At 33.5% G+C, this 27,284-nt stretch overlaps 1 protein-coding gene across 5 annotated transcripts in view; it reads left to right on the top strand.

Moving 5' to 3' along the window:
- Positions 1-27,284, top strand: part of LIN7A (lin-7 homolog A, crumbs cell polarity complex component) — a 196,673-nt gene that overhangs the window by 44,466 nt on the left and 124,923 nt on the right. For 4 of the 5 annotated variants that reach the window (XR_007947884.1, XM_051963260.1, XM_051963261.1 and 1 more), the window contains exon 2: positions 3,406-3,524. The exons of the other annotated variant lie outside the window; for it this stretch is intronic. Coding sequence is in view for 3 of the 4 variants with exons in the window: in XM_051963260.1 (XP_051819220.1) it covers positions 3,406-3,524 (119 nt within the window). In the remaining variant the exon portion in view is untranslated. The remainder of the gene's footprint in view (positions 1-3,405; positions 3,525-27,284) is intronic. 5 annotated transcript variants of the gene reach the window in all.

The following is a 27,284-nucleotide window of genomic DNA, read 5'->3' as shown; positions in this document are numbered from 1 at the left end:
GATATAACCTCACTGGACCTCAGTTTCCTATAAAATATAGGAGTTGGACTAAATAAGCTCTAATTTCCCTTCTAGCTGTGAATTTATAATCTCTTCACCTACCTAACTTAGGCTAATGTCTGGATTGTTTTTCCTCCCTCTAGCCTTTTCCCTCCAATCCATTATTACACAGCTGATAAAATAATTTGAATTCACAGATGTGATCCTTTTAGTGCCATCATTCTGATCCTAATTTATGCACCATCCCATCCTTCTTTCGCATCCTCTGCATTTAAGCCATCATCTTTGTAGATCTGGTCTTGTATCATTTCCTGCCTTTGGACATTCAGGAAATCAGGCCCTTTGCTTATATATAGCACAGCCCTCCTTCACCCTTCTTTGTTGATGTACTTCATGGCCTAACTCAGTGTTATCTAACCTAGGGTTTCTTAAACTTTCTTCCACTTAACATTTCTTTTTGTTTGAGAAATGTTTGTGATCCTGGATATATATCCTAAAAATAGGCATAAAAATAAAAAAAATTATTGATAATAAAGCTGAATTTTATAATCCCTCCTACATTCTGTTAATAAGACCTATATGGGGTCATGAACAACAGTTTGAGAAACTGGGATCTAATTTGACTTTTTTCCCTTGTTTTCCAATGCCATGCTAACAATGGATTCTTTTGTCATAAAACTTCCACTGGTCAAAGAAATAGAGTATTCTTGTTTATATCCATTGGACTAGAGAGGTGGCACAGTGGATAGAGCACTGGATCTAGAGTCAGGAAGACCTGAGTTCAAATGGGGTCTTAGAGACTTACTAGCTTAGAGACTAGAAAATCACTTAACCCCTCATGCCTCAGTTTCTGTAAATTGGGGACAATGATAGCAGTTACCTCATAGGGTTCTTGTGAAGATTAAATGAGTTAATAATTGTAAATCTCTTAGCTTAGTGTCTGGCACATACTAAGATCTGTATAAATGTTAGTTATTATTATTGTTATTGTTTTTTCCAATTTTAAGATTCTTAAAGTCTTTATTATTTCAAGTCAATTAAAATAGCACTTCTTTCCCCATAACATCTCTGAAATTCCTTCCTCCTCTCCCTTTTCATTTCTGTCACCTCCTTATTTGTCATCTGGATAACTGCAGTAGCTTTTTCTTTTTAGAGATTTCTACTTTTTATGTCTTTTGTTTGTTGGTTTGTTTGTTTGTTTGATTGTTGCTCTTCATTTTCAAAGAGGACTGAAATGTCATCACTGTGCTAGAGTTGAGTTACAATGTGCCTGATTAGGGCTGATTAGACCAATATGAGCTCAGAATTCTCTGCCACAGGTTGGACACAAATAGTCTCTGTGAACATTTGGAATGGCTTCTCTCTGTACATCTCAACAATTCTAATCCATCCTACAGATGTCTACTTGAATAATTTTTTATAGGCACAAAACTAATTATGTAATTTCTTGAAACAGACATCTTTAGGGTTTCCCTTTTGCTCACCATATGTCATAATCTATTCTTTCTACTATATCACTTATGCTGTGAACTTAAAACTTCCCAAGTTATGGATCAATTTGTCCCTGAAAACAAACACTTCACTTTCCTTCTAAAATGACTATGCTCAAACTATTTCTTGTTTTTAAAATTGGAATACCTTCCCTCTTAAACCCTTTTATTTTTTGAATTCTTGCCCATAACTCTTTTACAGGATACTGTCATGATTGACATCCCCTTTCCACAATGCCTCCCAGTATTGATTATCCCCTTGAAATGCCACACAGAATATTGTAAATCCATAATTTATTTAATCTATATGGTCTATTCTAGCTATCTGTCTAGGGATCTTATCCCCTTACTTTCCTGTGAGCTATTTCGGTAGAATAGTATAATGAACAGAGTTCTGAATCAGGAGTCAGGAAGCTCTGAGTTCAGATCTTGTCTCTAATACTTACCAGTTCTGTGACCTTAGTCAAATCATTGAACATTTTAGAACCTCTATGAAATGGTGGTAACCCATTAGTACCTATCTCACAGGATTTTTGAGAGGATTAAATGAGACAATATATAGAAAGTTCTGTGAAGACTTTGTAAATGCATTTCAGTATCCCTGAAGACAAAAATTGTCTTAATCTAAACTTTGTACTAAAGCTTCCAGTTTCTAGTTTCCTGTATTAAATGAGAATAACTCTAATCTATTTTACACAGTTGTTGTGAAGGTAAAACAAACAAACAAACAAAACAACAGTGTGTGTAAAATTTCAGTGCAGATGTGATTGATTATTGCTGAATTAATATTTTATTAATGACTTAGATGAAAGCATAAAAGGTACATTCATCCAATTTGCAGATGATACAAAGCTAGGAAATCTCATTAACATACTAGATGGCCACAGTCCAGATTCAAAAAGATCTTGATCCTTGGAATATTAGGCTGAATATAATGAAATGAAATTCAATAGGAGGCAAATATATGTTTACATTTGTATTGAAAAAAATCACCTCCCAAGTATAATTTGGGAAAAGAGGCATGATTATATAACAGTTGTTCTGATAAAGATCTGAGGGATGTGGGCTAGACAACAACTAACTTAGTATGATTCAGTATGTGATATAATTGCTGCCAAAGTTGTATTGAGAGAGGCAGAGATTCCAGGAATAGGGAGGTGATAGTCCCCTTTGGGCTTTCCCATGACAAGACCAAATCAGTGGTTTTGGCTTCACTTCTAGATGTCCCAGTTTAATTAAGAAAGACATTGATAAACTGGAGGGTACAGAAGAAAGTAACCAGGATGGTGAAGGAATTTGAGATGATATTTTACAATTATTGGATGAAGGAATTGTGTATGTTTAATCCAAAGAAGAACTATTATCAGGCACTTGAAAGGTGCCTGGTAGTGGACTTAATTATATTTATATCCAAAGAGGAAAACCAATAAGAATGGGTCAATTTAGGTTTGATGGCAGGAAAAAAAAATACTTCCTACAAATTGGAACTCTCCCAAAGTGGAACGATGAGGTAGTGGGTTTCCTGTTCTTGGATATCTTTACACACAGATTGGATGACAACTCATCAATTATCTCATAAATGGGGATTCCTTTTTTTATGGAGTGGAGCAGATGGCTATGAGGTCCCTTCCAACTTTCAAATTCTGTAAATCTGTAAAAAACATAGACAATCTTATCTAAAGTTTTTATATCCCCGAGTTACTACTCTGCTTATAATAGGTGTTTAGTAAACATTAATTCTGTTAATAATGTGTGATTTTATGTTGTAAATTATATTTATAAATATTAATAAATAAAATAAAAGATAGTTATTCTATTTTATATAATTTATATTATTTTTATATTGCAGTATAGTTTTGAAATTTTGTTTCAGAGGGAATTTATTCTAGACTTTGCTTTTTTTTAATCCATTCAGATGTTGCAAGAGCAATTGAGTTATTGGAGAAACTACAAGAATCTGGAGAGGTACCAGTTCAAAAGCTACAGTCCCTCAAAAAAGTTCTGCAGAGTGAGTTTTGTACAGCTATTCGCGAGGTACGGCATTCAGCTTTTAGTCATTGCGTTCAGCCATATGTCCTACAAGTAGACTTGTTTTCTGCATATAATCTGTAAACAGGGAAACAGACTGGAGCTAAATCTTTGTCTTTTCCTTTTTTAGCTTCTTGGACAGATGATAAAACACAATCTATTTTGTGAAATTCTTAAATTAAACTCCAATGTGATGGGTACATTCATACAAAAACAAATGCTACATATGGGGAGCTGGTGAGAGATTGCATGCTAGGGAGATGAGGACACGTGATCATGGCATTATGTTGTATAATGGTCATATGAAGCTCTCTGGAGAATGAAGCTTTTTTTGAGTGAGTAGAAACTTAGCCTATTTTCAGAATTAACAGAGAGATTTATGACTTGCCAGTGAATTGACTGTTATCTTAATCTTTCTTCTTCAATATCTTCAACTCTTTTGAAGTTTTAATTTTGCTTGTGATTATGTTAAAATTTTCTTTGGTGCCCCAAAGAGGGGATGGCATTTATAAGATAAATGGTATGTTCCTTCAATGCACTAAAGGCATTGTAATCTTGTAGGTAGAAGATAACAATATTCATAATTATAGGTAGCACTTCTATAATATTTTAAGATTTACAAAGCAAGTGACAAATATCTCATTTGGTCACCACAAATTACCCTATGAGCTATTATTTTCCTTGTATTTACAGAAAAAAAAAAACTGACGTAGACAGAACTTAATTGACTTTCCCAGCTATTTAACCATCCTCAAAACAACTGTGTTAGGTAGATGCTACTATTTCCCTATTTCATCACACAATGTCTGAGGCCAGATTTGAAATCAGATCTTCCTGATTGCAGTCAAGTCTGTATCTACTAAATCACCTAGCTGCATGAGATGAGTTTAAATCTCCAGATCTAGGTATCTGATCTCCATGGAATTCCAAAAGTTCAGAGCTGATGACAGAGACTGTGTCATAACCTTTGAAGACAATAGAGATACCAAAATATTAGAAAAAGGGAGAGAAGGAAAAATATTGCCTTTATTTTGAAAAAAAGCATTACTAAGGATATGATGGAAATCACAGACTACTAACAAATTTCTAGGATAGATAATTAAAGCAAGCACTGAGAAGAAAATTATATGGAGGCTAATGTGTTAATCAAGAACATCTTTTATTTTCTCTTTTTCATTTCCTCTCTCTTTCCATATATATCTATATATAATATATGTATATATAAAAGAGCATTATATCTAATTCTCTTTCTTTTCCATATATGTGTGTGTGTGTGTGTGTGTGTGTGTGTGCTTGTAGTATGTGCTTGTTTATATATATATGTATGTATGTATATACATATATATACACACACATATATAGTGTGGGCATAGATAATATGTACATATACACATATACACATATAGTATGTATACATATACATACACACATACATTATAGAATCACAGAAGTTAGAACTAAAAAAAGCATTTGAAATCATCTAAATTGGGAGTTCTTAATTTTTTTGTTGTCTTGTAATCTTTTGACAGCCTCATAAAATCTGTAATCCTTTTCTCACAGTAAGGTTTTTAGATGCATCATCATCTTTATAGTCAACTTTTATATGGTGTTTAACTTGTGCCAGGAAGTGTGCCAGGAAGTTGACAAATATTATACGATTTGATACTCATCTCAATGATCCTGGAAGGTAGTTGCTAATAGTTCAGATGATGAAATTAAGGCAAATAGAAATTAACTGACTTGTTTAGTTAGTATGTCTCTGAGGCTGCATTGGAACTCAGCTCTTGCTGACTGTAGGCCTGTTATGCTTTCCATCGCATCATAAAAGACATGAGATTACAAAGGAAAATATATTAATATATTAAAAAATAAATTCATAAACTTTAGGTTAAGAATTTTAATCTAGTTCAAACCACTCATTTAACAAATGAGAAAAACAAAGTGCTTAAAGATTAAGTCATTGCCCAAGACCAGGTAATCAGAATCAACTTCATTTCCTTTTTAAAAATAGTTACTTAGGTGAATGAAATAGGGAAGGTCATTAACATGCTGTAAATGGATTTCAGCAAAACATCTGAGATAGTCTTTCATGATTTCCTTGAAAATAAATTGGGAAAATGAAACATGATTGGTATTGATAAGTAAATACAAAGCAGGTTCATTTGCTTTCATTTAAATCTTTAATAGTGTGTCACTGGACTTTCTACCCAACAACAGGGAGTAATGATTTGGTCAAATATATGGAACACCATCTTTCATATTTTCAGATAACTCAAATCAGGAAGGAATAACTAATAAGGTAATGATTCAAAGTAAATAAAGAGGAAGCTAAAATATTAGGCTCAAACCATCAATATATAATTTAATAAAAATAAATATCAATTCCTATATTTAGATTAGGAAAAAAAACCAACAACTGCACTAAGTATTGGAGAGTATGTAAATAGCTAGATGGGAGTTTGCATGAAATATCTTTGGGGATTCCAATTAAATATAATTCCAATTTACACCAATAATGTAATGATATCACATTTAAAAACTTTCATTTCTTAAGTAGGAATAGCCAGATTAAGGAAGTTAGTCATCTAACTTGGTTTGTATTAGACTTTTTTTTTTAATTCCATATTCCCCTTATAAGTAAGACACTGATTTATATATATGTGTCTGTGTGTGTGTGTGTGTGTGTGTGTGTGTGTGTGTGTATTTTGAAGATGGTGAAGGAGTGTAGAAACCATGTCATAAAATGAAGATTCTAAAATACTAGGAATGTTTAGCTTGGAGAAGGGAAAACTGTTTGAAAAAATGTTATCTGCAGGGTAATCATGCAGAGTGACTTGAAAGGGGAGAAATCCAATTTCTAAGAAAAAGTCAGATGGGCTAACCATAGAAAAGAATTTTCTATGCTTAGTACTGTTCTACAATGGGATAATTCTTTTGTGAAGGAATAAACTCCTTGTAATTGATACTTTTCAAGCAAAGACTGAATTGCTACTTCAGAAACTTCTATGTGATTGGTTGGTAGATGTAAGTGACTCATAAAGTTCCCTTTGAGTGAAGATTCAGTGATTATACTACCAAGGAGAAATTCAGTAACCAGATTCCATTCCATGTTTGGGATAGATTATAGAAGTCCTTGTATGCATAGCTGAACATATAAATTATATGAAGATTTTACAAGTGATAAAAGAGAATTAGGGAGATTTTATTTCTCGTATAGTAGAGTACCTAACATTTGATACCTGTGTAACTTTGGGAAAGTCTCAGTCTTTAAGAGTCTCAACTTCCTTGACTGTAAAATGAGAAACTTCAACAAGTCCCCTATGAGTACAAGAATATTAGTTGTTGTTGAGTCAGTTTTCAAATATATTCGACTTACTGTGATGCCATTTCAGCTTTTCTTGACAAAGATACTGGCGTGGTTGGCTATTCCCCTTTCCAGCTCATTTTATAGATGAAGAAGTGATTTGCCTAGAGTCACACAGCTAGTAAGTTTCTGAGGCCAGATTTAACTTTATAAAGATAAGACTTTCTGACTCCAGCCTTGGCATTCTACCTACTGCACAACCCAGCTGCTTCTACAACATAATAGATGCTTAATAAATACTTACTAATTGATTGGTTAATTGATTTCTTTTTAAAAAGTACCATATATTTTTATTAAGTTAAATAATTGAATATAGCCATGAATGAGTCCTTGGTTCCAATTATTTAGTTGCTTCTCAATAAAAGTACAATTTAAACAATATGCACAAAACATCCATTCCATCAACAATGTCACTCTTAGTTAATAGGAATTGCATCTTAGGGACCTAGACTATAATTGCACTATTGGGTCATTGATCTTAAAAAGATATCTAAACAGATCTTCCCAAATAGTCTGCATAGCACAGTTATGTAAATACTTTACCCCTGCCCTGTTTCTGTGTGCAATTACAGATGATAAAATAAATAGTACATATTTTCTGAAGCTTGTAATTACATGTACTCAAGCAGTAGTTCTAAATAATAGAGTGTTCATGTAAGTTGTGTTTTGCATCAGTGTGATGAAGTGAGCATTTTTCCTTCTGCTGAGATCATAGGCCTAGAAGTCACAAATTCTATTTTTGGTAGAATGATAGACAGTTGTGCTTCCCCTATCCCCAGCCCAGCTAATAAACCTTTTAACCTTTTTCTTACTCCTGATTGGCCTGGCAATCTACAAATAGGTATTTTAAAAGTCATAATTACTTTGTAAAATCATATTGTGTTCCATCTAGATTTTGATGGGAAAAGAAAAAGACAGTTAATACTCTTCACTATTCAGAACTATGTAAGGTGGCAGATTTTTGTAATATATAAGGAAGAATGGTTTAAAAATTCATTAATTATAGTTCTCTTTCCACTTTTGCTGTCAAAGTTAATTTTTCTTTGTTTGACGTAAGGGCTTCTGCCGTCAACACAACCATGAATTTTCATGAGTAAATCAAATGTATGTGAATTTCTCAAGGATTACATTTCATGTATTAACTTAGCCTGAGACAACATTTTCCTACTTGAAATCTGTTGTGAAAACATAAGAAATTAATAAAAATTTCAGAAAATTGTCTTTGAAAACAGAATTGTAATGAGAACTATAGAGAGCCCATAGAGATATATATGCCATGTACATGTGTGACTATATGTTCATTGTATAACTTCATTGATAGCAGGCATTATAAGTGAGGAAACTCCCTTGAATGCAATTTTTCTACAAATTGCTATCTTACAAAGTTGTATTCTTGCTGATAGTCACAGAGCACATAATTTAGCAGAAGGAGAATTTAAATCTAGGTTTTTTCTTCCTACTGCTATTCCACACGATAGTATTATTTATTAGTGACCTCAATGATGTGGTATAGTGCTGGGCTTAGAGCCAGGAAAACATGAGTTCAAATATAGCCTAAAACACTAATTAGCTGAGTGATTTTGGGCAAGTCACTTAACCAAAGTTTACCTCAGTTCTCTCATCAATAAAAACAAGGATAATAACAATAAATGAGAATAATATTATTATAAGGATTAAAAGTGCTAATAATTGTAACATACTTTACACAGAGCCCTGGCACATAGTAAGCATTAGATAAATGTTAATTCTTTTTATTTTTTTGTGATTAGTAGTGTTTTAGGTAATTTTAAAATATTTTACCTAGAAATGTATACACACAGAATAAATGTTTACATAAATATGTAAAATTTTTGATGTGAATATACAAATAATGAATACAGGCTTTCTATTGTTGTTCAGTCATTTCAGTCATGATCGATTCTTTGTGACTCCATTTGGATTTTCTTGGCAGAGAGACAGGAGTGGTTTTCCATTTCTTTTTTAAATCCATTTGACAAATGAGGGAACTAAGATAAACAGTATTAAGTTATTTGCTGGGGTCACATAGCTGGTAAGTATCTAAGGATGAATTTGAACTCATGTTTTCCTGAATCTCTAGGTCCAACATGCTATATCCTCTGTGCCATTTATTTAAATTTCCTAGCACTGACTTGATAAGCACTACTTGATTCTGTACTTGATATGATACTTATTATAGGACAAAATCATTGGTAATATTAAAAATATATAAAACATCCTAATTATATACACACATATACATTTTATATAAGTGTATATATATATATGAACACACATATATGCACACATAAATACACATGTATATGGGTATATATGCACACAGACATATATGTATAAAATAAGAAGATAATTTTATATCATCCTTTCTTCTTTTCAGAAAAATTTTAACTAAATTATTCAGAAAGATAAGAACTTATTCAATTTCATAGAATTCCTGAAAAGTTAGTTCCTGAAATATCCTTTCAGTGTTTGTCAGCATATGATCAAGAAGCTCTAAGTGACTCTCCTAATATGCTGTTATATTTATTTTAAGTCCCTCATACCAGTATAAATAATTCTTTGTGGAATTGGATAATCATACTTTCTAGAAAAGATTTGTATTCTCAAGGATTCCTCACTCAAGTTTGTTTATTATCTTTTCTTACTAGTCTTACTTTCTAGTCATCTAATATTTTTCAGCATTCTCCTTTGAATCCTCATTAGCAAAAGCTTTTTTTCTATATTCTCCTAGTTATAAACTAGAGGTAATACTGTAGTAGTGATCTGAATCGAGCCAAGCATAACTACTTCATGGCTTCTAACATTGTTAGCTCTGATTTATGTCATCCTTAATTTTCCAACAGCAGAAGTTTAATTATTTGTGCTGAGTTAATAATTCACTGTGATCTTTAGTTCTTTCTGTCTCATTTACCTAAGGACATTCAAATACTGTGGATAATACTTTTGTATTTGTTTTATGTAGATGTCTTGATTAAAAATGATTTTATCAGTCAAAAAATCAACTTTTGCCAATATTATCAGCAAGAAAGTTGTTAAACTGACTTTCCAGAGTGCTGACTCTACTGAGCTTATGGGAATTTTGAAACCTAAGGACCAATAAATAGGGTTTAAAATAAAAACAAATGATAATAACAAAATTAAACCCAGCCATAACTTTTTTTTATTCTTTAAATAACTTTTTATTGATAGAACCCATGCCAGGGTAATTTTTTACAGCATTATCCCTTGCACTCACTTCTGTTCCAATTTTTCCCCTCCCTCCCTTCACCCCCTCCCCGAGATGGCAAGCAGTCCTTTACATGTTGAATAGGTTACAGAATATCCTAGATACAATATATGTGTGCAGAATCAAACAGTTTTCTTGTTGCACAGGGAGAATTGGATTCAGAAGGTATAAATAACCCAGGAAGGAAAACAAAAATGCAAACAGTAGGGTGTAACTGCTTCTGTCCATCCTTGATCAATTGAAACTGAATTAGCTCTCTTTATTGAAGAGATCCACTTCCATCAGAATACATCCTCAAAACAGTATCATTGTTGAGGTATATGATGATCTCCTGGTTCTGCTCATTTCACTTAGCATCAGTTCATGTAAGTCTCGCCAGTCCTCTCTGTATTCATCCTGCTGGTCATTCCTTACAGAACAATAATATTCCATAATGTCCATATACCACAATTTACCCAGCCATTCTCCAATTGATGGGCATCCTTTCATTTTCCAGCTTCTAGCCACTACAAACAGGGCTGCCACAAACATTTCGGCAATACAGGTCCCTTTCCCTTCTTTAGTATCTCTTTGGGGTATAAGCCCAGTAGAAACACTGCTGGATCAAAGGGTATGCACAGTGTGATAACTTTTTGAGCATAGTTCCAAATTGCTCTCCAGAATGGCTGGATGTGTTCACAATTCCACCAACAATATATCAGTGTCCCTGTTTTCCCACTCCTCCTCCAACATTCCGCATTACCTTTCCCTGTCACTCTAGCCAATCTGACAGGTGTGTAGTGGTATCTCAGAGTTATCTTAATTTACATTTCTCTGATTAATAATGATTTGGAGCATATTTCCATATGTCTATAAATAGTTTCAATTTCTTCATCTGAGAATTGTCTGTTCATATCCTTTGACCATTTATCAATTGGAGAATGGTTTGATTTCTTATAAATTAGAGTCAATTCTCTATATATTTTGGAAATGAAGCCTTTATCAGAACCTTTGACTGGAAAAATGTTTTCCCAGTTTATTGTTTCCCTTCTAATCTTGTCTGCATTTATTTTGTTTGTACAAAAACTTTTCAATTTGATATAATCAAAATTTTCTATTTTGTGGTCAATAGTGATCTCTAGTTTTTCTTTGGTCAGAAATTTCTCCCTCTTCCACAGGTCTGAGAGGTAAACTATCCTATGCTCTTCCAATTTATTTATAATCTCATTCTTTATGCCTAGGTCATGAATCCAATTTGACCTTATCTTGGTGTATGGGGTTAAGTGTGGATCAATGCCTAGTTTCTGCCATACTAATTTCCAATTTTCCCAGCAATTTTTGTCAAATAATGCGTTCTTATCCCCAAAACTGGGGTCTTTGGGTTTGTCAAACCCAGCCATAACTTTTGCTGCTTTGTAAGCTTGTTACTTTCTATCCTTACAAAAATGTAATTTGCATTGCCTTCAAAATCCAGAAAGAAGTATTACTGTTCCTAGCTTCCTCACTGCTCCTTCACATCCTACTGGAAGGATTTACTTCAGTAACAGCTCCGGGAAAAATTCCTTGTAATATATTGTAGTGTAGAGCCTGGGAATACTCTCTCTGCCCATCCCCCAAATCACAGTATAGATCAAGCAAACAAGTTTTCACCATATGGATCTACAACCATATAAAAATCCATAGCAATTCTGAATAATGCACTAGAAGACACAATTCAAAAGAAAAAAGTTTGTAATGAAATAACATATTTAGAAAAGTAACCCTTATACATTTCCCCTATGAACCTAGAGCATATTCTCACACAAACTATATAGTGTCACTGGGAACATACATAGGAGATATAATTATAGGGGACTCATGAGACCAAGGTACACCTGTGGGACAGAAACATGGGGAATTTTTGTGTTCTTGGCAATGCCTAGAGGGATGGTTCTTACCCCCAAAATATGATGGGGTCATGTAACAGCGTCTTCTGATGTCTGCTAGATGTGCTTGCTCACTGAACCAGATGTTCAGTTGTCCATGTAGTCTAAGTTGTTTATCGTTTCTTCATGCTTCTAGCTTTAATTCAAGTCCTTAAGTCATTTTCCGTCTCTTTCTCAGGAAGAATGTGTTCTTACCATGATTTTTTACTTTAAAAGCCCTAAGGCTATAAATGAGCAGTTAGGTGGTGCAGTGGATAGAGTGCTGGTCCTGGAGTCAGGAAGACTCATCTTCCTGATTTCAAATCTGAACTCAGGCACTTACTAGCTATATGACCCTAGGAAAGTCACTTAACTTTTTGTTCTTCAGTTTCCTCACTTGTAAAATGAGCTGGAGAAGGAATTCACTCCAGGGAATAAACTAGAAAAACCCCAAATGGGATCACAGAATTAGACACAACAAACAACAACCACCTCCATTGTGTCAACGCCAATAAAGCCTTCAAGATGTCCATGTCTTATCTCTTTCTCATTCCACCTTCTTCTGTACCTGTCATGATAGGTTAGGATTGTTCTGTTTGACCCTAGAAATGGATGGGTAAGGTAAACTAGGCCTTATATCAGGAGAAAGTTCATAACAAGTAGAGTCATTGAAAAACAGAATGGGGTTTCTTGAGAGTTTGTGTCTGGAGCCCTCTAAGAAGGGAGGAAATCCACTGGCTAGATTTCTGCTGGTTTGCTATGTATAAATGGACACATATGTGTATATTTACTGTGTTGTATGTATGTCTTATATATATGTACATGTGAAATGTATTCTACACATCTATAAGCATTTCATGTATGTGCTTGTGTATAGGTATATAAAGATGAATCTAGCTTACATAGAAACTCTGATTTTATAATGTCTTGTCTCAGGAGTTGAGTTTATTTTGTTCCTGGCTAGAGCATCTTGCACTTGTACAAAGTAGACATGGCTACCTTCTAGGCCATCTGAAAGAACAGAATTCCTAAGAAGTCACCCTGATTCTCTCTGTATATGTCTATGAGTGATTGGAAGGAATACCAGGAACCTCACATATTCACTGAGAATGAACTAGACTTTATATAGATTTTGTCTATTTACAACATTCTAAGGTTCTATGTTTGCCTCTCCCCCTTCCAGTAGAAAGGGGAAAATAAAGCAGAATTAATAGCTATATGTTGAAAGTGAGACAGATGTTCAAATCGATCAATCAGTACAGACATATGAAATGTGTTCTCTGTACCAGGCACTGTGCTTCGCACCAGAGATACAAACAAAGAAATGAAATGGTCCCTGTCCTCAAGGAGGTTATAATTTTTGAGGGGAGACATGCACATGTGTATACATGTATACTATATATACATAGACACATACATATACACATGTAAACACACACACACACACACACACATATATATATATATATATATATATATGGATACATATATGCACACACATACTATCTATCTATATTTAATCTCTCAACTTTTTTGTGTAATCTAAGATGTCTGTTAGCTACCATGAGGGACCCTTTGTCAGAATAATGTTTTCAAAGGGTTAAAATTTAATACCTAGGATTATAGAAAAAATAATTATGCTGAAACACAGATATAAGAATATTTTTAAAAAAGAACAAAAGTATAGATTTCAGGTCAAAGAACTCTTGGTATAATTCCCTATAACTATCCAGATATCTGGCAGCATAGAATAAAATCTTAAGAAAAAAACCTAAATTTAAATTTTTTTCCACAAATAATTTTCACATCTTTCCTTCATATAATTTTCTTTATATATCTTCCTATAGGCTTTTTTTGGATTTCTGTTGTAATAATTATAAGCAAATATTCAGAGTAAGAAAGTCTATATCCAAGTCCCATTTAGCATGAATTTTGAACCCTTCTCCTCCAAAGTGGTTGCATTATTTGAATTCATATTTTATGTTTTCATTAAACTGGATTCAATGACCACATTTCACATAACTATAACTTAAAACTGTGTGAATTTGAATATATAGTTATATTTATACACCATCCTGGAAAAGGAGATAAAGATGAGGTAAAACATTGTTACTGATGGCATGGCCCTCAGAAATGTTCCCTCCACCAAGAGTTTCTGATTGGCAATATCTTGTACCTTTGCCGGGTTTGGATAGCCTTTTTATTGCACAAGCACTTAGTTACTCCATTTACTTGAAAATTAATTTAAAAATCATGGGATTCTTCCATAGCTAGAGGGAGGAAAAATGATGGACAGTCTTGGCTCATGCTTACTTTTAGTCAAGGAGAAAGATAAAAGGTAATCCTTCTTACATTCTAAAGGAATGAAAGTTACCAGAATTAATTGTACATTAATTGGACTTTATTTTTCTCCTTAAACAAACTAGAGAGCAGTTCATTAGTGATAAGATATCATAGTCTTTGATCAAATGGAACAGCAATTGAGTTGAAGAAGTTGAGTCACAAAATGATAGGGTTGGGAAGAATCCAAGGTTTCTTGTAATCATTAGGAAGCAAGAGAAGCTCAGGAGACCATCCCAGTTGGAAGAGTTTTAAATGTTTGAAGACAGTCCCTTGGGAAGAAAGTAATTTATTAATTACTATGGTTGGAGAGTTAGTAATTATGAGTGTGATTTAAATCATATTGTTGATATTTCATGCAAAATACCTTGTCAAGCACAGGCAATTAATCAAACAATAGTTAAGAGGAAGGAATTAATTTAGAGCATTCATTTGCCTTAATTAATTTTGGCATAACCTCATCAGGATTGAGGGAGGAACTTTTTGGGATTTCTATGACTAAAGGACCTTGGGATATATGTAATGGCAGCATAACTCAGATATGGAATTACCTCTCTAAAAATATGAACTTGGATACTAGTGAACTCATTTAAAGTTCTAACTTCACAAGTGTCATTGTGCATCAAAATAAATAATTTAAATTGGATATTAATCAGTAAAATGAATATTAAGATATAGAAATATGTTGTCCTAAATTTCAGATGAAAAAAGAAAATTCAATTATACCAATATATGCAATGTGACCAGATATCTAAATGTTTATCCTGATTCAAATTTTTGCATAGCTAGAGCAAACTCTTATGACAACACATGGAATTTTAAAATTATGTTTCTTGATGAATTTGGTATATCTTGTAATATAGGGGGAAAATAGAATTATATTACAATACAAAGAGTGTTAAAATTGGAGTTAAATCTAGGTTTAAGTTCTGGTTGTGTTCATGGGCACATCACTCGATCATTGTGAACATATTCTCTTAGCCTCTTATTAGTGAAATGGCAATAAAACCATTTGTACTACCTACTTCACAGAGTTATTGAAAAGACCAAATGAATATCCCATTGCCGCCACCACCACCTCCTCCCTCTCTCCTCTCTCTTGATATATACATATATGAGAGATGTGTGTATATATACATATATATGTATGTACATATGTGTGTATGTGTGTGTGTGTATATATATATATGCATATATATATTCAGAGAGAGAAAAAAGAGAGAGAACTTTGTAAATCATAGAGCACTATATATAATCATCCATTACTAATTAGTTGAGAAAAAGCATTTCTATGATAATACATTAATAAAGCCAGGAAAATGTTATAAAATATTTTTTAATATAAGTGTACTTACTGTTTGTCTTTTAAAAAAGTATTTTTAAAGCGGAATATTTATGGTGATCATTAGTTAACCAGTGATAATATTGAAATTCATTGGCTTAATGAGGATAATGCATTAATGGGACATTCTAGAAAGTTTTGACAATACATTTTTTAGTCTTAGAATGGAGTTTTAATAAAGAATGTGTCTTTGCAATGCCAAAATATCTGGTTAAAATTTTGTAAGTTAATTCTGTAGACATCTTGTGTATCCAATGTCACATATGTTTCCAAATAATGATATTTTTTTTAAGTGAGGAAAATATGTTTCTATCTTAGTAAGGAAATCTGATGCTTATTTCTTCTACGTCAAAACCACATATTTATTTGTTAAATGTGTATTTTGATAACTGAAATTACCTAATGGGCCATTTAGTATAGAGTCATCCATATCATGGCAAAACCTGAAATTGAGAAATATTTAATCATCCTAAGTTGAAAAAAATTTTGTGTCTTAATTAAACTCGTTGAGTTGTTTTTAACATTTAGAGATATTCATTTGGAGAACACATTTGTTGTGATAGCATACTGAATTTCGCTTTAACCTGTAAGTTTGGAAACTAATTCAAATATGCTATTTTAACTTTTTGAGTAGAAGCTTGGATCTCTCCCCAGACTTAGATATTACCCCCACTGCAACAGAAGCCGGCTACTTCCCCAGACATTTTTTGTTCCCCCTACTTGACTTGTATTTTTTTCAGTGTACATTTAGGAGTTGGTCTAATTTTTTTCTTGGATACCATGGGAATTAGAATCAGCTATTCTTTGTAAAGGACTCAAGAAACCATCTCTTACTAAATCTCATCTGATGTAGTTAGTCCTATACTTATTATTTCTTGTTACACTGTGGCAAATGGATAGAAGTTTGAGGGAGGCCAATTTTGGTTTATCTTTCTAACATTCAAAATCATTCCAACTGGAATTGGAATAGGCTACTCAAAAATTAATGCGCCTCCCTGTGATTGGACGTATTCAAACTGAAACGCAATGATCATTTCTTGAGGATGAAGTAAATGGGCTTACTGCATTAGATAAGGAAAAAGGAAAAGATCTCATCTAAGTTTCTCTTCAACATGACAGACTTTAAAATACTTAAAGATAGACATCATGTTTCCAATCCTTCTGCATCTTCAGTCTTCTCTAGAAGAAATATCCTCATTTACTTTAACTTTTATTATATTAATACAAGAAGCAACATAGTGTACTAGTCAAGATCAGAAACATCATTATTCCTAACCTAACTTTGACAGCTCCTAGTCTGAGTAAGCCATTTTGATGTCTCTGATTTGTAGCTTCATTATCTCTAAAATGGGGATTTCTTAGGTATGGGAAACTACATATGAAGAAATTACTTCTATCAATGCAAGATGCCTCTTTCTCTGCATCTTGCAGACTTGGACAGTGGCCTAGGGCAGAGGTATCAAGCATAGTTCCTAAAATTCCTGAGTATAGCCTGAACCCAATTGAAATGTAGTTCCTATCTGATTTTAATGTGATTTTATTAATTAAAAAAAACAGACTTATTATAGTGTATAGATCTTCCCATTTTCCCCCAAGTTAACACATGAACCTAAGATCATATAACCAGGATATATCAGAAAGAGGACTTGAATTTTAATATTTCATCTTTCATCAATTTCATGTAAAAATAGTTTTCAACATTTGTTTTCTTAATTGAGTTCCAAATCCTGTCTCTACCTAAGCTCATTGATAAGGAAAGCAATTTAATATAGATTATATGAAACACAATTCCATATTAGTTATATTGTAAAAGAAAATATAGACCAAAAAACCCCAAAGAAAATAAAGTTAAAAAAAAAGTAAGCTTCAATTTGTATTCAGACTCCATCAGTACTTTCTCTGGGGATGGATAGCATTTTTCATCATAAGTCTTTTAGAGTTATTTTGGATCATTGTATTACTGAGAATAGCAACATGATGAATAATTATTCATCTTACAGTATTGCTGAAACTTTATACAATTCGAACCCAGTTCTTTACCAGATCTCTAGAATCTACAAGAAGCCATTTCTTTTTCCAAGTACAGAAGAATAAAAATATTGAAGAAAATTTTGAAAGAAAAAATTTGTAAAATGTTAGCAAAATAATATTGACAAAAATACTCACAATAGGCAAAATGTATCTTATTCTCTGTTGTATGATTATATTACATTTGTATGTATAATAAAATAGTATTGACAAAAATGTTTCCTGTGAAGTATTCGCTCTAGCACTGAGATGCAGTTATGAATTTTCAAATGCTTGCTTAAATTCTACATTTATTTACTAAATATAGAAACTATTTTAAACAAAGCCTTAAAAAGCAAGCCTTTCTTCCCATTTTTCCTAACTTCTAAATACTTTTCTTTAATCTAAGTATCTGAGCTTTTTAGTATATTGAAAAATTGAAGAAATAAAATTAAAGAATCATATATAATTGGTATAAGTAGAACAGGTACTTCTAAGAGATGGCAGCGATTTCCAGGCACCTCCAGAAACATTTTTTTAAAAACACTTTCTATAGAATTCAGAATAGGATAGATGCATGCCATTGGCTTGTGATTAGATTCTTCTCCCAGATAATTCATTAGTGAGAGTAGGAAGGCTGGTTAGGGGGCTAACAGTCAAAAAATTAAAAAAAATATATATATCTAGGGCATAGGATTGTAAGATCATAGATTTAGAACGGGAAGGGATTTTTGGAGGTTATTGAGTTCCACTTGCCTTATTTAACAGATGTTCCTAGAACTCCTAACTTCAATGGCTATCCAAAAGATTTCCCTTATCAGTTATATGCAAGATTGGAAGTTCATAATGGCTTAAAGCATAGCTACAGGAGTCCACGTGTCATAAACTAAGTGAAGGATTAATCTATCAACAAGTGTTCATTTAGTTCTTATTATGTAGCAGTATAGCACCATGCTGAATGGTGGAGTTACAAAGACAAAACTAGAAATATTCATGGAGCTCACATTTTATCAGGGGTGAAATAGATTCCTAGGTGGAGATATACAAAAGACATTAAATTATTTGAGAGAGGAAGGATACTTGCAATTGGGGGAATGGCAATCAAAAAAGGCATTTTTCTTTGTTTTGTTTTGTTTTGTTTTGTAGATGGTGGCATTTGAGTTGAATCTTGAAGGATGCTAGAAATTTGCAGAGGGAAAGGATGAGTACATCTTAAGAATAGAGAATGGATAATGCAAAACATCAGAGACAGGAAATGGAGAGTACTATGTATGAGGGAATAGTAAAAGGGTCAGATTAAGTGAATTAAAAGATGCAAAAAAGGGAATAATGTGTAATAAAGCTTAAAAGTTAGAAAAGAGTGTAAATGTTCAAAGAGGAGAGTTTTTGTTTGATGTAGGAGGTAATAGGGAACCACTGGAAGTGACTGAGAAGGGAAGTGACAGCCAGAGCTTAATTTTAGGAAAATTACTCTGTCAATTATGTGGAAGATAGAATTGAATGAGAGAGACAGATCAGAAGACTAATTAGGAGACTATTGCAGTATTCTGGCTAAAGGTGAGGATGACCTCAACTAAGGTGATATCTTAGTTAAACATCAGTTTTAGAGATATAAACAATAAGATTCAGTAAGAAACTTGATATGTGGTGTGAGAGGAAGTAAAGGGGATCATAGAGACATTGGGGAAGGAGAGTGGAATCTTTAAATGAAGAATTGGGAAGGATAGCTTAGACCAAAGGAATCAAACTTGAAAAAATTCCAGAGAGTGGCCCAAATGAAATTAAAATGTGATTGGGAGATGTTTAACAAAATAAATAAAAATAGAATTCAACAAGATAGGGTAAATTTGGGGCAGCTAGGTGGTACAATAAATAGTGGCAGGCCTGGGTTCCATAAGATATCTTCCTGAGTTCAATTCTGTCCTCACACACTTATTAGCTCTGTGATTCTGGGCAAGTCACTTAAGCTTATTTGCTTCAGTTTTTTCATCTGTAAAATGAGCTGGAGAAAGAAATTGCCACTTCAGTCTCTCTCCAAGATAACCCCAAAAGGAGACCCCAAAAGAAGAGGATACAACTGAAACTACTGACCAAAATTTAAATTTGTGGTTTCCTAAGTCAGTGCCAGCAGAGATCCACTTCTTTTTAGCCCTACTAGTTTAGAGAAAAAATAATAAATAATGTAGTACTTACTATGTGTCAGACACAACATTAAACTTTGGGAATACAAATATAAATAATTAGGAGATTATCATTGATTTCAACGAGCTTACAAATTCTAATGAGAGAAGCAACCCCTAAAAACAACACAGGGAGAGGTTTTTGAAACAAATATAAAAAGTATGAAAAGTCAGGAGTGGAGCCAGGACATTAAGTATGCATGGATGAATGGTCTGGTACTTTCTTAAGTGGTAGTTCTGGTCAGGAACCCACTAACAGAAGGAGAGGGAAGTAGGGTTAGAGGCATCTGTGAGAAAGCTGCTAAGAGCAGAGGTAGAAATTTTTGGAGGCAGATGCTGATCTGGGAGAGAAAAGATAATCATAATGAATAAATATAATAAATTAGATATGTTGGAAGTTGATATGTTTATAGGACACTTGAGTCAAAATATTCAATAGTCTATTGTTGTTTCATGTCAGGAGCTCAGAAGAGAGGCTGGATACACAGATCTGTGAGTCATCTGCATAAAGATAATTAAACTCATGGGATCTGATGACGTCAACAAGTGAATGCATGGGGGGGGAGAGAGAGAGAGAGAGAGAGAGAGAGAGAGAGAGAGAGAGAGAGAGAGAGAGAGAGAATCAGTTGTTCAATCATTTAAGCCATGTCCAACTCTTCATGACCCCATTTGGGGTTTTCTTGGCAAACATACTGGAAGTGGTTTGCCATTTCCTTCTCCAGCTCATTTTATAGATGAGGAAACTGAGGTAAAGAAGGTTAAGTGATTTGCTAGGGTCGTGCAGCTAGTAAGTGTTTGGGATTAGATTCAACCTCAGGAAGTTGAATCTTCCTGTCTATAGGTCTGGTGCACTTTGCGCGATGGCATCATCTGACTTCTCTTGAAGAGAAAACAGTGATGGCCAAAGGTAGTGCCATGGCATATATTCACAGAAGGAGGGAGGGATATGGATGAAGAGACAGCAAAGGAGAGGAAGGATGTTTGGTACAAGATTTCTCTTAGTATATCTCTCTTTCTAGGCAACCAGATGTGCAACATCTGTATCATCCTTTAGTCCCCATTCTCCCTTACTACACTCCTTCCATATCCAACCAATTGCCAAGAAAGCTCTATTCTACTTCCACATCATCTCTCATACATATCCCTTCTTTTTATCAAAGCAGGCACCATCTGCCGTGTCTTACCTGGACTAATTTAATAGCTTTATAATTGGTCTCCCTAGCTCAAATTTCTTCTTTCCCCAAACAACTCTCTACCCAACTACCAAAGTGAAATTCCTAAAACAGAGATCTGTCCATGTCACTTCCCTGCTTAGTCAAGTCTGTCATTTCTCTAATACTGTCACCAAAATGAGATCAAGTTGTTTCATGTCAAGAGCTCAGAAAAGAGACTGGATACACAGATTGGGATCAAAAGTCTTCATTTGGGCATTTAAAGTTCATCACAACTTGATTCTAATCTACTTCCAGCTTGATTAATTCTCTCCATACTTCCTTTGTAACCTTGACCAAATTACTTTACCTTAATATAGAGTCTAGGTCTCAGGCATCTCCCTGGGATTTAATTTTGATGTCATAGACAGCTGAAAGCTCCTATATTGGAAGAATATTTCACCCTTGGAGCTTCCAGTAATAGGGTTGATACAGCTAGTAAGACTCTTAATTAGGCTTCAAACTTGGGGCTTCCTAACTGCAAGCCAGAATTTACACATTAATCCATTTTGCCCATGTATCACAAATCAGGTTTTCCCAAAGAGAATATTCCTCTAGACTCTGTGCTTTAGCTATGCTGAGATTTTTCCCCTCTGATTAGGTGATTGGGTCACTTCACCTTCACTCGTTATAGGCCCCTATACTCAGAATCAATAATCATTTATTAAACATGAGCTGTTTGACAAACAGTGGGTGATGCCCTTGGGGATTCAAAGACAAACATGAATTAAACCCTGCTCATGAGCGACTATATATATTACAAATATTAATATAGAAATGAGTTTATAGGTCTACATTAATATATGTAGGTAAATAAATTTAGTGTACATATATAGTGTATATATAAATATAAAGTTAAAAACATGTAGTATATATAAATATATATATTATGTAAATATGTAGTATAAATATAAATATATAATTTATAGAAATATACAGTGTATATACAAATATATAGTATACATAAACATAGTATATCTAAAATACATGCTTCTGAATATATATTATATATAACATAGTACATATATAGTGTATGGAAACTTAGCATATATCTAAATTATATACAATATGCCTATATAGACATAGATATATAAACATAGTTTATGTCTTAATATACATTACAGACATAGTCTATGTTTAAATTATATATAAGCTTAGTATATATATGTATATGTAATATAGGTGTACATGTACATATGTGTTTATTATATGTATATAAAAACAAAAAAATAAATACAAGGTGGTTAGAGAGAGAGGTTACTAGAAATGAAGATTATCAGGAAAAGTTTTATTTAGAGAGTATTGATTGAATTGAGTCTTTGAAAGCAAGAGATTCTTTAAAAACAGGAGATGATACTCATGCTAGGCATGGGGGGGGGGCTAGTACAAAGTCAAGAGATGAGCATATACTGTAGTCAAGAAAAAAAGAGAAGGCCAGATTTTGTAGACTCTAGAGTACAAAAAGGGAGATTAATATATAATGATGAAAAGACAATTTGTGAAGGACTTAAAAAAAAAAAACCGCTGAGGAGTTTATTATTTGATCTTAGAAGGCCATTGGGAGCCACTAGTGATTTACATGGTCAGATCTCTGAAGGAAAATCACTTTGGGAGCAATGAGGAAGAATGATTAGAGAAGGGATAGACTTGAGGTGGGGAATCTAATTAAGATGCTATTGTGATTCTTTATGAGCAAGATGATGAGGAAATAGGTGTAACTGAGAGTAGTGAGAAGGGCCTAGGAGTAGGGGAAAGAAAAAAGAGATGCTGTGGAGGTAAAGATGACAAGATTTGGCAAATACTGGGATATGGGACAACTGAATGGCCTAGTGGATTGAGCATCAGGTCAAAAAGACTTGAATTAAAATCTGGCCTCAGACACTTATTAGTTGTGTGTTCCTAGGCTTACCTCTTTTGACCTCAGTTTCCTCACCTGTAAAATGGGGATATAATGATAATAGCACCTACCTTCTTGTTGTAAGAATAAAATGAGATAATAATTATAAAGCACTTAGGGTAATGCCTAAGTACTATATAAATATTATTATGTAGGAATGTGGGCAAGTAGATTAAAAATGATATTATTGGAATTGACATTGAATTGGACATGACAATGACATTGGAAATGACATTGGAATACTAGAAAAAGAAGTAAAGAAGTTTGAGACTGGTACAGAGATAATGAATTTGAATTTGTTGTATCTCCCCAATTAAGCCAAGCCTTAGGCTACATGTGCTTCATATTTTACCAATGTTCTACTTCATTTGCCTTTTGCTTCATGGTACCCTCGCTGCACTCATCCTTCAGGTGTATCACATCCCTAGAATTTCAGTTGCTTCAAGAGTAACTTGGATGGTTGTGTGGTAACCAGGTCTAATGATTTCCTTGTGGACTATTTGACACTATGTATAGCCAGTGGGAGCCACTGCAGTTCCTGCAGCAAACCTATTATCTATGGCAAGTCCTATCTTCATTCAACAGTCTTTATAGCAGTACAGTATCATTTAGTTAATTAACACTCAAGAGTAGACCAGAGTGAACAGCTGTGCAATGAGGGTTTCTCTGAGATTTCATGAGAGGAAAGCTGAATGAGAGACGTGTCATTTCCGGAGTGTGGTATTAATTAGTAACTGGGGACTTTGACCATAAATTATGTCAAAGGACAAATCACACATGGCAGGAAAGAATGGTGTTATTTCCTGTCACTTTTTAAAACCAATTTCACCAGTGGGGATGTCTTTCTGTCAGGCATATCAGCATTGACTTCTTCCAAGTAAGAACTTTGTGAGTGATCACCTCATCACTAGGCAGATGGCCTACTGTAATTGTGACTATATATTTCTGGAAGGAGAATCAGAGCTTTCTAGGGAGGGGAAATACTTTTATGGTACAATACATTCTCTAACCACTATTTCATTCTGGGAGATGTAAATCAGTTGCTTTCAGCATTGGATTTCTCTGTCATCAGCATTCAAAGGGTTCAGAACTAAAAGTAAATATATATATATATATATATATATATATATATATATATTTAAATTCAAATTTAAATGCTATCCTTCTAAATGCAGAACACAAAATAAATGATAATCAATAAACATTTATTAAGCAACAACAAAGTATCAATATACTCTTCCAAGCCCTGGGATTAAAAGGACAGAAATAAAATAATTCTTGCCAAATGTCAAAGTGATTAACATTTTTTCTTTTTAATTTATTTTTTAAATTAAATTGAACTTAACCCAAAGAAGAAAAATGTTTAAAAAAAAGAAAAATTGACAAAGTAAAAAAAATAGTTATGTTGCAGTCAACCTCTATCAGTTCTTTCTCTGGAAGTAGACAGCATTTTTCATTCTAAATCCTGTGGAATTGTATTAAATCATTGTATTTCTGAAAATAGCTAAGTTACTCATAGTTGAATATATTGTATAATATTGCTGACTAACATGTATCTTTATATGTTTCTGGTGACTTAGGGGGGAAATTAAGTAGGACAGAATAGCGAACAGACTGCTGGTTTTAGAGTCATTAGGATCTCAGTTCAAATCCTGTCTCAAACACTTATTTAAATCTTTTTATGCTTCATAATCTTCACATGCAAAAACAAGGGAACTAGACTCATGATGGCTAAATTCCCTCTAAATTCTAATCCCATGATCTTAAGACATGTTGCAAATTCTGGAAAATGGAAAACCAAAGTAATTCTAATAACTCTTGAAGTACAAAAATGTGAGGGTGGGATCGATTGCATCACCAATACACACACACACACACACACACACACACACACACACACACACACACACAAAATATAGTCAGTGTGGCAAGGCCTGAGAGGAGTGGAGTCTGTGACTTTCCCATTTGTTTCTATGGTCTTATTATCTCTATTTTCAGGGAGGGAGATGGACCCTAAAACAGTTCAAGGTTGCTTTCAGCCCTAAAATATTTTACAAGTGGTAGCAAAAAGAAGAAGAAAGATTCACTTGGATATAGTATCAAAAGAGGTCAATATAAAGACGTGTGCATAATCAGTTCTCCATATAGAGTGGCTTTTAGGAGAAAAAAAAAGACAAGATAAAGAAGGAAAAGTGTGTCAGTAAAGCACATTACAAATACAGAGAAATGAATATGACATCAAGAAGGGGATACAGATAAGAATGGTTAGTGTTGGCAACACTATGCAAACACTATGTACAGCTTTAAAAACAAGCAGTTCATGGTAGATTTGTGATTTTACATATGATTTCATGTGCAATTATCCTTTTATGTCACCCCTTGGCTATCAAAATATTCATGTTTGTTGATGATTCTTGTGTGTGATGCAGAATAATATTTACAAAAAAAAAGAAATTGCACTGCTGTGTGACATAATAAGTGTCTCTTTATTAGAAGTCTTCAAAAAGAGACTTTATTACCATTTTTCAGATATGTTGCAAAAAGGGACTATTTGAGGGATAATTTGTTGGACCAGATAATTGTTTAAGGTCCTTTCCAGCTCCATAAATCATTATTCAGAAAGAGAGAAGGTTAAAGGTTTGAAAATAGAATAGGAGAATTAAGAACGAAGAGTAATCTGTATTTTTGGCTAAAAATAGTTATTGGGTCACTTTATTGAATGGGAAAATGGAAAGAGGATTAAGGAAGTGCTTAAGAAATAATGAGAAAAAATATTTTAGGAGTTTTCTTCAAGGAACTAAAAGGCACACAATATTCTGATTGATAGCAAAGTATTATAAAAGGAGTGGTAGGACATGTTTAGAATTAGAAGGTCTGAGTTTGAGTATCAGCTTTGCCATTTACTAACTGGATCATTATCCAGATCTGTGTCCTTCTCTGTAAAATGGGAACAATGCTTTCTATGTTGTTTACCTCAGAAGTCCATGATGAGAAAGGGGTTTTGTAAAGTGTAAATTATCATGTACTTCAATCTGTTCTCATATAGTTTGAATTTTTTCACTAGGTCTCTATTTTTTGGTACTTTTGGAGCTCTTATAAGTATTAATTATAATAACATCCATTAAAAAAGTTTTCAAAATCTTAGAAAGCAATCTTAATGGTATTGTTATTGTTATCCTGATATTTCATTGTGTATCTCTTACCAATCAGTAATCAATAAGCATTTATTAAGTACCTACTATGTACTAGGTATTGGGGATATTTGCAATTAAATGAATGAACTTTATTAAGAGTTTATTATGTGCCAGGTATTGTGCTCTCCTTTTACAGTTTCCTTCATAGGAAACTGGAGGTCCAGAGGCAGGAAATACTTGTCCAAAGTGAACAAGGTTCCTAAGATTCAGATTCTGGAGTTAAATTCAGGTGTCCTGAATCCAAAGATAGTATCCTTTCCGTTACACTTGATTCAATGTGTCTTATCTCAATATTATGTAATGCAGTGTTCAGTCATATTTGGTCATGTCTGACTCTCTGTGACCCATTTGGAATTTTCTTGGCAAAGATACCAGAGTAGTTTGCCACTTTCTTAGCTAATTCATTCACAGATGAGGAAACTGAGGCCAACAGAATTGTGACTTGGCTAGGATCACACAGCTAGTATCTGAAGAAAGATTTGAAGTCATGAAGATGAGACTTCCTCATTTCAGGCCCAGTATTCTATCCAAGCTACCACCTAGCTGCTATAGGCACATACACATATGTGTTCATATGTTATTGTTATTATTGTATATTCCCATTTATAATACTAGGTATCTCCCAAATCTTATTTTTAAACTATTAAAGCTTAAACAGAGAATATCTCCATGCAGATCGACCTTAAATGTTTTACAATCGATAGTCCCTACCTTCCTTGTCCAGTTACATGATTACCAAATAGAACAACTGCCAAGGTAACCTTTACATCTTTGAAGAAATTCCAATTGCTTGTGGAATGTTTTTTCCTTTGAAGAAGTTTCAGACTTAGAATATATTACAAATTCTCTCTCCTACTCCTATCAGAATTATACCATCTTTCTTCTAGTATCTTTCTTTCTGGAAGCAGAAGGGAAAAAATGGAGTTCACAAAGAGATCTCAAAGTAGCCAGAGGGTATAACAAAAAAATCATTTAATATTCTTATAGTATTTAATCAAGCAAGGGATCTTGGAGAACATCTAGCCCCACTCCCTCCCTTGCCTTACAGATGAGGAACCAAGGAGGAAAATGACTAATTCAAAATCATCTGAATAGTTAGTAACA

The sequence above is a fragment of the Antechinus flavipes genome, chromosome 5 (assembly GCF_016432865.1).
Source record: "Antechinus flavipes isolate AdamAnt ecotype Samford, QLD, Australia chromosome 5, AdamAnt_v2, whole genome shotgun sequence".
Taxonomy (NCBI): Eukaryota; Metazoa; Chordata; class Mammalia; order Dasyuromorphia; family Dasyuridae; genus Antechinus; species Antechinus flavipes.
Note: the sequence above shows the minus strand (reverse complement) of the source record. Positions and strands in the feature narration are given on the sequence as shown.